Raw genomic sequence first — 14,186 nt, forward strand, 5'->3', positions numbered from 1 at the left:
CAAAAATTAAATACGATCCATAGATACTATACGTTTCTTCCAGATAGGAGACTCCGTAAACTTATCATGTTTTTCTTCAAGTAGTATTCGCTAAACTTTATTTACTACGATATGTTTTTTATATCGCTATTCAGGTTGCATGGTTAAATATCTCACGAGAGGATGAAGCTATCAAAAAAATGTTTTATCTGGTACAAAAGAGGACATTATAGAGAGTAAATCATTTTTATATTATTTTTTCTATCATCGCGATTGGAAGAGATATTCAGCTGACTTGGTTTAGGCGGACCACCCTGTACGATAGAACGTACTGCATATCTCCAGTCTCGCCCGCGCTCTCGTATAAACAATATCATACGATCATCAACAAGAGCTAATCTAGAATTGGTCACAAGATACTCTCAAACCGAATTCTGAGAAAAAGCTAGAGCGACGACCAACCTGAACCATGAGTCAAAACAGGTCCAACAAGAATGAAGAACATTATTAATAATGTGACTTCGTGTTCGTATTCATATTAGGTTGTTCCAGCAGTTTTTTTCGCGCCTTGCACTCAGCTGTTTTGTGTGACAGCGTTTATATAAATCGATAACGTTATCTTGTAGAAATTGATATTATAACGGTAATAGAGCAAAAAAAATGGATCGTACATAACATTGTGATGTAACATGATGTAAGTATTACTTACTAATAAAAGAAAAGAAGTTTTGGGGACGATCTAACTTCAATGCGATCCTCATAAGCAACAAATAAAGAGAACTTAGCGCGTAGACAATGACCATGCTTTGCGGACTGAAAGTGTGATGCACAACAGAATACATAAAATAAAAGTTTCCAATCCAAAAAAAACTCTTTCATATCTAATTATTAGCTACATTAATTTATTGTTCGTTCAATTGTTTCTTCGTTTTAGTAAAATCATGGAAAATTTTGAGATTCGAGTACTTTTACATCACTAGTGGAATACTCTTTCATATTTAATCATTAGCTACATTAATTTATTGTTCGTTTAATTTGTTTCTCATTTTAGTAAAATCATGAAAAATGTTGAGATTCGAGTACTTTTACATCACTACTGGAAACAAGAGTTTAAAGCTATTGAATATAATATTTTCTTTGCTGGTTCAGTAGCTTTAAACTCTTGCTTCCAGTAGTAACGTAAAAGTACTCGAATTTCAAAATTTTCCATGATAAACGAGCAATAAATGAATGTAGCTAATAATTAAATATGAAAAAGCTTTTCAAAAGCCACAAAATGACATAACACTTGTATATAAAGTAATTTTAATGACTTCAAAAACTTGCACAAACTGAAACAACGTAAAAATCGCACGAACTATTGGTTCACCCTAATATTATAATGTAAATTACACAGAAAGAGGAACAACTGTTTTGGGTTAAGGAACAAAATAAGAACAGTTAGAAAACTTACTTTTCCCATTAAAAAAGCAAAACGCCGAAAAACGTTTCAAGTGTTCAAATCTATGATACCTACTGATAGGTTTAGATACGAAAACTCAGGTCCTCTTTCCCTTCGACGCCCTATCCCTATCGCTAATCATCTTTAAGTTATTTAGCTTGTTTCTATTGAGCCACGTTTCAATTGACCCCAGTCTCCCCTAAGCGTTCAAAAACTGCCAAGAAGAAAGCTACGAAATGCATCGGCTCTTATCTCGCAGTGACGCTTTATTGACGAGCTCAGCTTACCAGGAGAAGTTCGCGAAGATACTCTGACAGCTATTTTTCATTCACTCACAAATTCGTTCACTCGGCCAATCCGTACGAACGTCAGAGTCTCTTTTTTCATTGAAATGCACAACGGTGAAATTTGCATTGAAAAAATCTTTATCGGTTCGCTATTTCATACCGCTGATCGTTTCTCTCCGCTTTCTTCAACGGCCCATACAATTACACGTATGTACACTGTGCCAATCCATCGTCACACGAATAGTTCTTGCAACCCCACTCGAATGGTATCGAATCGTGGAGGGAGCTCTCACAACATAGTATAAAAGTCTGACTGATATGCAACATCTGCTCAGTAGAAATTCTGTTCTTTCGAGGGTAATGCACAAAGCGTGTTTACCGCGATTTGATAATAATCGAAGACCTCCGAACGGGGATCCAAAGTTCATCGGCACGGCTATCCATATAATACAGTTCAAAAATTGTTCGATTCGAGGGAATTGAAAACCAGCGATCTCTCGGTATTGAAAGGAACTAAAGCGTCGAATCGGAGGTAACGGTTGGATACTCTTAATTCGATTAAGATAGTGGGTTCGTATGGGAGATTACGAATTCGCATGACCGCGCTATCAGTGGAAGTATCGCGTGATTAAAAAACTCGTGTGCGTTGCGTTATATTGCTGACGTTTTATATAACTATTTCTGATCCGTTTATTAAACCGTGCAGTGTTATTTATACAACGCGAATAGCGTTTGTAAAAAGAGTACGACAATGAAAGTATGATGGAATTTATAACTAATAATTCGTACCAAACAATTTTCGACCAGAACATTTTATTCAATCGTTATATTAACACATTGCGTACCGGTTAAATCTCAGTTGTCGAACGCCTCAGCGCCGATACATATGTTGCCTATCTACGAGGATTAGATATTTAAAATAAAATGTTTTAAAGCAATGTAGTTTTACCATATAGTGGCAGATAAAATCAATAAAATCAAATGATTTTTAATTTATCGGTAAAATTGCAAATTTTATTTTATTTGGGATTTTTATTATATGTATTGTAATTTTGAATAAAAAAAATAATAACATTTCATAGTTTTCGCAAATAACGTCAAATATTTGTTGGAGCACTATGCAAAATGCTCTTGCATGTTTGTTGTTTATGGTCAGAGATCGCTATTATTTTCTTCAATTTCTACATCAGCATTTTCTCAGTATATCGAGTAATCCGATAAACTGTCAGGAATATAGTTATGTACTAGTACAAACATTCATTTTGAAGCATTATAAAAGAATTCTGATGAAATGTATACTTTTGTATTGAAAACACAAAGCATACACGAAAATGATTCTAATAGAATTGTTAGAATAACAATTTTACATTTTGGTGAAAATGGAAATAGTTACTTTTAGTGATAAACTCGTTTCTGGTAAATGTTTTGTTTGATTACTTGTCAAAAGGAATTGCAGAATCACAAATCAATTTGAGAAATCCTTTGTCATGCATATTTAAACGTGTTTAAACATTCATATTCATATTGAACGCAACAAATTTTACTAAAGTTAATTTGATAAAAATGAATCTCTTGTATGCATGGTGTAACTGTACGGATAATTAAGAAGCTGATATATCAGCTCCAAGGTATTGAGCGGATTAATATATAGAAATATTGTAAATGGTGAAAAGACACAGACAACTTTTCATTAACTTTATGTTTGAAATTATCATGAAATCGGTATTTCCTCCGATTCGATTCCTTCTAAACGTTTGCAACAAACCAGTGTTTACATTAAAAACGAATTTTTTGCAGTTACAAAGATTACGTGGACGGAGACGTCGAAGCGCGAAAGTGAAAAACAGCTCGGAGCCACGCGAGTCGAATCAAATTCCGCGCCGATCGTCGACTCCCGGGTAACTGCGCATCACGTGACACGAGATTAACCGAACGGAGCGACGAGGTTCTGTGGTTATAAATAGCGGCCACCAGGGAGCGGGGAGTCTCTTTTACTTTCAACACTGTTCCATAGTACATTAGCTTCGCGCTCTTTCGACTATTACGTTTTGTGCTGTGCTGGTGTTAGATTCGCTCGTGCGGAACCAAAGTAGGGTGTAGAGATCAGACTCGTATCTCGCTTGTTTCCGCTGATCTTTAACAACACCAAACGCGTCGAACGTTCGAAGGAAGTCGCGGCACGTGGCCAGAGCATCGGAGCGCAGCAGACGAGAACAAAAGCCCCTAGCGACGACCACGAAAAGGAGGAAAATGCCGGAGACCGCTCACCACATGAACGGATACGCGAACGGGCACACGCCGCCCGAGCTGCAACAGGACACCAGTTTTTTGTTTACTTCGGAGTCCGTTGGCGAAGGCCATCCAGGTAGGTACCTCGAAAAGTATGCGTTCGTCTCATAACTGGCTCGTATTTCAGCTGATCTCGCGCGACTTCTTTCCAAGTTTCCATGCGCGGTGAGTCGCGTGTGCCGCCATGAAACTCGATGAACATGGCCACATTATATGTGTATATATATATATATGCAGGACTGAATAAGACTTCGTGGACCCCTGGGGCTACGGGCCATGGTGAGGTCCCTGGCCATATTTTCAAAATGAGAAGAAAAGTTAGAGAAAAATTCAATTTATTTGTTGTAACTCTAGTAACAATTAATTTCTTTGTGCTCGCGATATCGTTTTCGATACAAACTAGATACAATTTATATTGTTCACTTTCAATGATTATTCTGTAAACTTTATGTATTATTTGTAAATATGTTCATTACGATAAGTCGCGATTAAACAAAATGATATTTAGACGTTAGGACAAGTATTGCATCTGAATGTGAATACGAAGAGATTAAAGAAATATTTAATTTATTTTTTCAAAAACAATAGTAATAAAAATGTTTAAGATAACACGGGTTGCTGTAGCCTCCTAAAACGCGCACCTTAACTCGGCCCTGCATATACATATACTGCGTGCGCACACCACAAATCTACTACCCTTCCTTCGTGCTTTCATACTTTCCTTAAAAACTCCGAATTCTAGAAATGGTGTTATGTTGCACCCCGTTTAATTTTTTAGATCGTTTTTTCGATATAATTAAAAAAATGAATATCGATATATCAAATCCCGATTAACCTTTTTGCGATCACATTGCCTCGAGCTAATATCGAAATAACCCGAGCGCCTCCGGCGTCGCCATGTGCTCCTCCTTGATAATGAAATCTGGTCTACGATATTCTATGAATTCAATTTCCCTTTTATATCATTCCTCACAAATTTTGCTCAATATATGCATCGAGTAGACAATTGTTTAAATATTCACGTAAAATTTATATACACTTAATTGGATCCGCTCATTGCATCATTTAACAGTCGTCTTCACGACATTGGCAAACTGAATTTAGATGATCTTTCCTCTTATTCATGAATTTTTCTTCGAATTTATACCCTTTTTCAACTACAACTGTCTATTCGCTGACATAACTTACAATAAAAAATTGATTTCTGTATTGACAAGATGATTTCATGCATCATTTCTTTATATTACACCCCCGATTTATTTACCTTAATGGATATTTAAACGTTTATATTAATTAAAAATATAGCTTATATCATTATCAGCTTATTTGAACATTAAAAGGTTTTATATTGTTACAATTGTAATTACATACTGACATTTTTCTTTAGATAAAATGTGCGATCAAATAAGTGATGCTATTTTAGATGCACACTTAAAACAAGATCCTGATGCAAAAGTGGCTTGTGGTAAGTTCCCTTGGAATATTCTTAATTTTTCAATGATTCCAATCTGTTCATGTTATAACTGCTATTTATAAGCTAGTTGGTTTAACCTTGAGTTAATTTTGAAACACAGAAATCTAAAGAGATCTAGTACTTAATACAATACTTACAATTGTGTCTGTATTTAAGTTGATGCTTTGAATTATATTAAATAGGAGAAAAGTTCTAACAGAAACGAATGTATCATCTTCATTAAATGCTTTCACTAGTCCTTTGCAATAACAGTAATAATCTAATTATCTTTCTCAATAGTAACAAAATTAATTGATATTTCCTAAATGGTTTATACAGTAAATTGAGTTGATGCTGATTAATATTTGTAAGTGACACTGTAGGAATACAAAATTAACGAGAAATTTGAAAATAATTTACTTTTATGAGCTGCAGTACACAATCCAGCATACTACATAACTTTTTTAATATAACTATAGCTATAAAACTTCCTATTAAGTATGTATATAAATTCATATGTGCACATAAAATCAAGAATATACACACACTACTACGTGATGTATCCTTTCATAGTCACATTTAATTCAATTATTTAGTTATGAAGATTAAAAAGTAAGAAGAGTAAAAACTATAAATACCAAATGTAACATTCATGACAAGTGTTTGCAATAAAGTATAGAACCAGTGCATCTGAAAATGAATATTTTTCTAAGAGTATTCACATTGGTAAACATTTAGTTATAACTTTAGTAAATTGCATCATATTAATATTTATTTATATTACATGTAGCAATTCCACCTCTTGTTTTAATCAAATGTGATTTTTTTATTGGTTGTTCCTTATTTAAAAATTTTAAAAAAGAAGAAATGTAATTATGAAATCCATGAAAAATTAAATTGGAGCAAATTAAATATTATGTAGAGTACCTTCTTTTCAACATTCCAGTTTATATCCTTGTTCAACTATCTGAATTGAATTTGTCTAAACAAATGCTATTATATTTGTACAGATAAAAATATATAAGGTTCCATTTAAAAAAATGTATTTATTTTTCAAATGTTCCCTATTACTTTACTTAAAACAAAGTTGTTTATACCATACAATTTGTCCATTTAAACCAAATAACTTTTGTAAAAACATTTTTTTAATAGTTTCATTTTCTCATGAAATATTAACCATTCTGATTTCTTTAAAGCACCCTGTATATGTAAGATTATATACATATAAAGATATACATATAATATGTAAGGATACATACTATATTATGTATATATGCAGTTCTCTATTTTCTTTTTTTTTTTAATTTTTTTTTTAAATGCGGAATTTAGCTTTTTACTCAAAAGGTTGTCGATCCCTGGATTCTATTCTTGGATGTGCCCTATATACAGGGTATGGATATCCAAGTAAAACTTGCTGTTACCCAAATGCAGGATACAGGACTGTGAACGTGTTAATATAAATTCTGGTACTGCCTAAAAAGTTAAATCAAAACACCACTATAACTCAACAAAATAGGATATTCCTATAATATGATAACATCAACATAAATACCGACATCAGTGTGTATAGTAAACTGTTATTTCTGTTGTTTAATGTCTATGTTAATTTCTAGACTTAGTTTTTTTTATATATTCTACTTTTTTATAATTCAGAGACTGTGACAAAAACGGGAATGGTACTGCTGTGTGGAGAAATAACATCAAAAGCTGTGGTCGATTATCAAAAAATTGTTCGGGACACTGTTAAACATATTGGCTATGATGATTCCTCGAAAGGTAAAAATACTTCCATTTATATATCCTGTCTCTCTTCTTTTCAGTGATGTATGTTTGCTAAACCCTTTGGCATCCTTAAAATTTTGTTGAATTTATTTTATCTTATACATCTAAAACATTTAAAAATTTTCCCTGCTAACATATGGAGTTTCCACATTCCATATGACATACACATGCCCTGTGGCCGGATGAAAAATTTATTAGCTTATCCTTCGTTAAAATTCGCCTCATTTGGTTCTCCAGAATCTGATTTTACAAATACACGGTCGAATCATGGCACGAAAGCTTCCAGCACTATGTATGAATTTTAAGATGCTTCCCACATATTTGTCTTATTATATGTCGTGAAAACAAAGTGTGTATTTGTATATTGAAAGGATGTGCTTTACGCTACATACACGTTAGTAAAATGTTGGACTTGAGAAAATTCCATGACTCGATCGATTGGATAACTAATATCCTGCTCATTATCTTTTGGAAGCAATACGCAAAAAAAAATACGTATGAATATGTAACGTAAGCATATCGTGATCGTGGCAGGATTCGATTGGCGTACGTTGAACCTTTTGGTGGCGATCGAACAACAATCTCCAAATATCGCTGATGGTGTTCATGTGGACAGGGAAGAGAAGGACGTGGGTGCAGGTGATCAGGTACATAACCCATTCTCAGCCCGTGCCGCAGAGCAGCCATATAATTCAATAACATTCTTTCTTTTTTGCTTTACCATTTCCTTTTCTTCTTACAATATATTTTATAGTGTTTTTTTATAACATACACTTCCCTTCTGTTAAGTGTGAATGTGTGAAACTGTATGTGAGCGAATGTTATATGGAATTGCTATAAATATCTACTCTATATTTTCTAAATATAAGAAGACTTGGTTTATCAGGGAATTTAATATATGAATGATTTCAACCACGATATTGCATTTCCACAACTTTCCGGAAAACTCATCATTAAACGACCATGGCAGTCATATTTATTTATCAGTTACGGAAAAGTTATCCGACACAAATACATCTTTTTTAAGTAGGCTCTTGGTGTTTTATAGTATATCGTGGAAATACATTTTCAATGGTGTTGTCATAGAAAATAATTGGCTAGAAATTGTTTTCAATTTTTGTTTTAAGTAATGGATTATTATATTCTATCAAACTTGCAAGGTTTAATACTTAGGATCGGTATTATCCAAGAAAGCACGATACACTGGAATGTGTACTGTCTGAAATGCCAATTCAATGAGACAGTGTTAATATTCATGATAGTGGACATTTTTATCTCACTCATATAATTTCTACAGGTTTTGACTACAAACTCTGCAGCGTTCTGTTGGCGCTTGATGCTCAGTCCCCAAATATTGCAGCAGGAGTTCATGAAAACCGTAGTGATGAAGAAGTGGGCGCAGGAGACCAGGTCAATTAGCATTGATCATTCATTTGAACTTTCTGTTCTTCTTTCTGTTATATATCTATGCTATTAGTTATCCTTTCTTAGCTTTCTAAATAACATATAAATATTTTTAATTTCTCTTTCTACTTTTAATGAATGTTTGATATTTTAAGTATAATGTTTTTGCATTCTTACTACTGTAGAAGTAGCAGCTACTATCGTCCTGCAGTCTTTTCTGCTGTCTCTCCTATATTGCGAAAGCTTTGCTGTATCAAATATTAGTTTCTCGTTGTTGCCTTAGTTTAGTTGTGGTGAAGGCATGCACATCCCATTAGAACTTCTATGTTGTGTTTTCTTTCTCCTATTTTAGTTTATTTCTCATAATGTCTTTACACATTTCATCCTTGTGATGATTGTGTTTAAAGCAAATTCATATTTTGATTTTCCAGAATTATGTTCTCCTGATATTATTTATCAAAGTAATTGGTGCTACAAATTATTTCTTTATCAAGAATGTTCCTTACTACTATTGCCAAACTGTGTCTAATAAAACATATTTCTTCATGGAACAGTTTATCGAATTTAGGTACCATTATTATGTCTCATTCATATTCGTTTCTCCTTCACGATATCATTTTTACAAATTAATTTTTATATACTACACGAGAAGTATATAAACATTATGAAATTCATTGCATATCAAAACCGTGAAAGTGTTGAAAAAGTTGATATGTGTATCAATACTCTTTCCAATCAACTAACTCTAAATGTTTTTTCACTGTTTTTAACTCACACAATCGTTGGTGCGTGTGCTGGAAACAGTCAAAGTAAAAATTACCAAATTTAGTTACCCTAATATTGCTCGGTTATAATTCTGCTCTGTGTGGCACCTTTTTTGTGTATTTTAAAATAAATTACCATAATATATTATGGTTGTAATTAGTTAGTTACTACAAATGTAAATAATAACTTAACATTTTCTATTAAGCTATGTATGTTGTATGCATTGTGTTCTATGTTCTTTATTAATGCTTTGATCTCCTGTATATATATTTATATACACTTGTATAATATCGCAAATTAATTAAAGACATTGATTAAATCTGTCTCCTGCTTCAAGTTTATATCTCGTAAATTTTAGCTGGAATAACTCAAATTCTTCTATCAGGGTCTGATGTTTGGATATGCAACAGATGAAACAGACGAATGTATGCCATTAACTGTTGTGTTGGCACATAAATTGAATCAGAAGATCGGAGAATTAAGGCGAAGCGGTGAATTGTGGTGGGCAAGACCAGATTCAAAAACACAGGTTTGTTAAATATATTCATTGAAATGTTCTATATCTAAACTAACATAGAATTATTCGATGATGTTATTTTTAGTATTTGCTACTCTTGAGTGCCATGATGTGAACAAAATTTGCTGAGAATATATTTTACCATAATACTATCGATTGTTTAATCATAAAAAAAGAACTATTTTTAATGCAATAAAAATTTATAAAATAGGTTACTTGCGAGTATCTTATGGATCATGGTGCTTGTGTACCTATAAGAGTTCACACAGTGGTTGTGTCGTTACAACACAGTGAAAAAATTGGTTTGGAGGAGTTACGCAAAGCAGTTATGGAAAATGTCATTAAAGAAGTAATCCCGGCAAGGTACCTAGATGACAGAACGATCTTCCATGTTAATCCTTGCGGGCTGTTCATTATTGGTGGACCACAGGTAAGATGAAAATTCGTCATATTACATTTAACTCGTCACTTTAACCGGCTGTATCACTGCCAAAATTTGATAATTTTATTATTGTTACGTCCGGTTAATTGTAAGCCAGCCGTTATACATCGTGCTTTTAAACATATCTGTCATCATTTTTTAATAACACATTCAATTCTATTTTATTTATTTAATATAATATAAAAGTTAATATAAAAGAAACTATAAATACTATAATTCAACTATAAATCAAACAAATTAAAAACAAGAACATACATTACAAGTACGATACATCTTTTTCTACTTATAGAGTGACGCTGGTCTTACTGGACGTAAAATAATAGTAGACACTTATGGTGGTTGGGGAGCTCATGGCGGTGGTGCATTTTCTGGAAAAGATTTCACAAAGGTTGATCGATCTGCTGCTTATGCAGCAAGATGGGTTGCTAAATCTTTGGTAAAGGCTGGTATATGCAGACGGTGTCTTGTACAGGTATAAATCACCGATATTGTAACTATTATTACTAATTTAAAATAAACAGTAACACAATTCTTTTATTGTGTTCTATTAAAATATTTCATAATAATTATAAAAGGATACATATTTTATCAAATCTTTAGGTTTCATATGCTATTGGAGTAGCAGAACCTCTTTCAATCACAGTTTTTGACTATGGCACATCTAAATTGTCTCAAAATGAACTTTTAGATATAGTCAACAAAAACTTCGATTTACGGCCTGGAAAAATCGTCAAGTAAGTAAAACGTTTTTATTATATTTCAAAAATTCGTAGTTTACAATTATCCAATGATGTTATATAGTATTTGCTACTCTTGAATGCCATGATGTAAAAATACGTTTACTGAGGATGATTGCAATAATATGTATTTCATAATATTGTTTATACCGAGGATTGTTTTTGAAGATAGCAATTATGTGATTGTTCCAGAGAGTTGAATCTCCGTAATCCTATTTACCAACAAACCAGTACATATGGACACTTCGGCCGAGAAGGGTTCACTTGGGAGCAGCCAAAAACACTAATTCTCGATTGATGAGAACATGGATTTTAAATCAATTTGACGTTTCTTACCTTAGAACGTCTACCAACTCGCTCTAAATATGCGTGTATATCTCGTAAACGTTTTCCGAGATTTTTCGACCTCCGCGCTACATTCGCCAAGAGTCCATCAATTCCTTTTGCCAACTTAGTACTACCAGGAAGAATGACACGTTAGTTTTTTTTTTCCACACCACAAGATACTTGGTACTGTGTGTGGTATAGTACAAATTTTGTTAATCCAGCATGCAGACGATAACAGTCATCTTTCCTTTATTTTTTGGAAAACGAATCCAAGTTTATCCATCATAGGAAGTCATGAAACTATTGACAAAGGGAAAGGTGAATGAAGCCTATTGTGAGTCTGTTGCCTACTCGTGCATCGGTTATAATAGCGGAAGGTACTTTATTTACCAATGGGCACGACTCATTTCTATGGCTCGTGAGTGGTGTGTGTTGGAAATAAATAGAATAAAAGAACAATAATACTTTTAACGAAAGGTGTTCAACATTTGAAAAATGTGTAAATTGGTAACATCGGGCCGTACCTTTAAATGAAACTTTGAGATGAAAATGTTCTCTCAGATTTTTAGCGGTATTAGTATTTTGCGAACGTACATGAAATTTCGACGTTCGTTCATTTTGCTTTCGAAGTATACATGTAACATTTTAAACAGTTTGCGTTTACTTTTACCAGTAATTTCAGTCAATAATAATCGAGCTTTCATGTATGTTTTATCGTTAGAATTATTAACAGTTCGAGTGCAAATGTAAACTGATAACGATTATGTACATTAATTTTAGCAAAATGGGAAAGCAAATCAATCTAAATGACAAATACAGGCAGTCTTAATTTTCATATTGTTTAAAATCTGTACGATACAAAGCAGTATAATATTGGCCAGGAGTTAATGCTATCGCATTCATTTAAATTTGCTTAATTATAATTTATGACAAAATTTCTTAATTATGTTCAAATTTAAATAACAGCGATACTACTAACTCTCATATATTTATATATGTATTTCTCTCTTTGCTCCATTTTAATAGATAATTGTAATAGACATTGTCGATCTTGCAATGTATAGCAAATAATGCAACATCGAAAATGTATGACCTTTATTTTATAGAGGTCTCGTAAAGATCGTGTGGCGGAGCTCGACAATTATACGACTTTTTCAAAGTGTAGTGTGAAAATTTGTGACTATCATGTTTTAAACATCAACAAAAAATGTAAATGAAATTTAGTAATTTCCTTCTGTTAGATTAATGTAACGATTTATTGTGTAACGGTATTGGCAATGTAAAGATAAATAAGATCATCATATGCAAGTCATAATAAAAAGGATTTTTTAATAAATTGTTTTTCATTTTATTCATTTTGTTCCAAGTTATTTATCGATTGCCAACAAATCCTTATTGTTCCTGAAAATGGTATTTCATTTGTACATAAATAGACGATATTATATTAAGTTGAGACACAAAATTAAGAGCTCTGTTACACTGTGAACTATGCTGTAATGGAACTATTCAAGTAACTTTTATACGCTTTATCATGACATTATGTTCCTTCTAGATAGCTAAATGAAACGTTTTATGTAGACAATTTGACTTCTCTTATATGTGTAATTTACACATTATTTTATGTTTTATTATATTAAAATTGACATATATGATTTGTAATATTTAGCAAATTGAATTGATTTAGAATGAAAGTAAAAATGTGGTGTAGATATAGTAAAAGTTTTTAGGCGCATAACAATTTTAACGAAATAATGTACTATCTTTCTACTATATCTGTCTACTTTGGGTAATACATTAAATAGTGTATTTAGATAAATTCTGAGTAAGATGCTAATCATCATCTATTAACATTATAATACACTGCCTAAACAGCAGAAACAATTATTCCAACGAAGTAACGTAATATAGAAAATAAAGCAATACGCTATGTTGTAAAAACCTAATTCTTTATTTTTAATGATAGTAATAATAAGAAAAATGTCATCTTAAATTTTATTGAGCAATCGTATAAACATCATGCATGGTTTTACCTAATAAATTATTTTTCTGACGCAAGCTAATTCCCTGATTTACTTTCTTTAGTCATCTAAGACAATTTAAAGTAGCTGCTTCATATATATATAAAGAGCACACGCTTGTGCTCCATCACTTTAATTAGCACAGGAAACGTAGGAGGGGCCAGTCTTTACTTCAATCATATATATGACTTCAATAAACTCTACTATAGAATTTAGTAGATGAGACAAAGTTTGAGGCGCCTCGTACCAATGGCAGCGGAACTACTTACAAAGCAGCGGCTACTTCAAAATACTTTAAATGACTAAAAGAAAGAATAGAACAGTTTGATAGATTTCTGTCATTTCAAAAATCATATTTTTTGAAACAACGAAAATTTATTGAACTGCGCCTACACTTTCCTAAATAAAAATAAAATATAGTTAGGAAAAGAGACGTATAAGATATTTAAATATCATTAAAATTTAAATTTTCCATTTTGTCTTATATACTTAAGTCTTTTATAATAATAATAATAATAACAACATCAATATTCGTTACTTCCAATTCTAAGTCTGCATACTTCCATTTACTTGTAAACGTAAATTGCAGCTATTAGCTCATATTATTTGGTATGTAATTGATAAAGTCATCTAACCCTTACTGGCGATGTGCAGTTAACAATTCCATACTTCAAGTAATATAGAGGTCCCAGGTCTCACCACGTGGAGGTTCCTGCATATCGAGACCCACAGGGTGACCAGGACA

General features: G+C 32.5%; 2 protein-coding genes across 3 annotated transcripts in view; one reads left to right on the forward strand and one right to left on the reverse strand.

Annotated features, from left to right (window-relative positions):
- The window catches only part of LOC128875972 (phospholipase B1, membrane-associated-like), a 42,349-nt gene extending 40,434 nt beyond the window's left edge, over nucleotides 1-1,915 (reverse strand). The window contains exon 1 of the mRNA XM_054122039.1: nucleotides 1,708-1,915. The gene's annotated coding sequence lies outside the window, so the exon portion shown is untranslated. The remainder of the gene's footprint in view (nucleotides 1-1,707) is intronic.
- A 134-nt stretch (nucleotides 1,916-2,049) lies between these two features.
- On the forward strand, nucleotides 2,050-12,774 carry LOC128875975 (S-adenosylmethionine synthase). Of its 2 annotated transcripts, none has more exons than XM_054122044.1 (10): nucleotides 2,050-2,239; nucleotides 3,505-4,072; nucleotides 5,384-5,461; nucleotides 7,103-7,225; nucleotides 7,766-7,878; nucleotides 9,786-9,929; nucleotides 10,129-10,347; nucleotides 10,649-10,831; nucleotides 10,960-11,093; nucleotides 11,289-12,774. In XM_054122044.1, exons 2-10 carry the CDS (start codon nucleotides 3,958-3,960, stop codon nucleotides 11,392-11,394), a joined length of 1,215 nt encoding a protein of 404 aa, XP_053978019.1. In that variant the 5' UTR covers nucleotides 2,050-2,239; nucleotides 3,505-3,957; the 3' UTR covers nucleotides 11,395-12,774. The 2 variants fall into 2 exon arrangements, with proteins under 2 accessions (XP_053978019.1, XP_053978018.1); XM_054122043.1 differs by lacking the exon at nucleotides 7,766-7,878 and adding an exon at nucleotides 8,529-8,641.
- Nucleotides 12,775-14,186: the final 1,412 nt, after the last annotated feature.

This window comes from Hylaeus volcanicus, chromosome 4 (genome assembly GCF_026283585.1).
Source record: "Hylaeus volcanicus isolate JK05 chromosome 4, UHH_iyHylVolc1.0_haploid, whole genome shotgun sequence".
NCBI classification, from domain to species: Eukaryota; Metazoa; Arthropoda; class Insecta; order Hymenoptera; family Colletidae; genus Hylaeus; species Hylaeus volcanicus.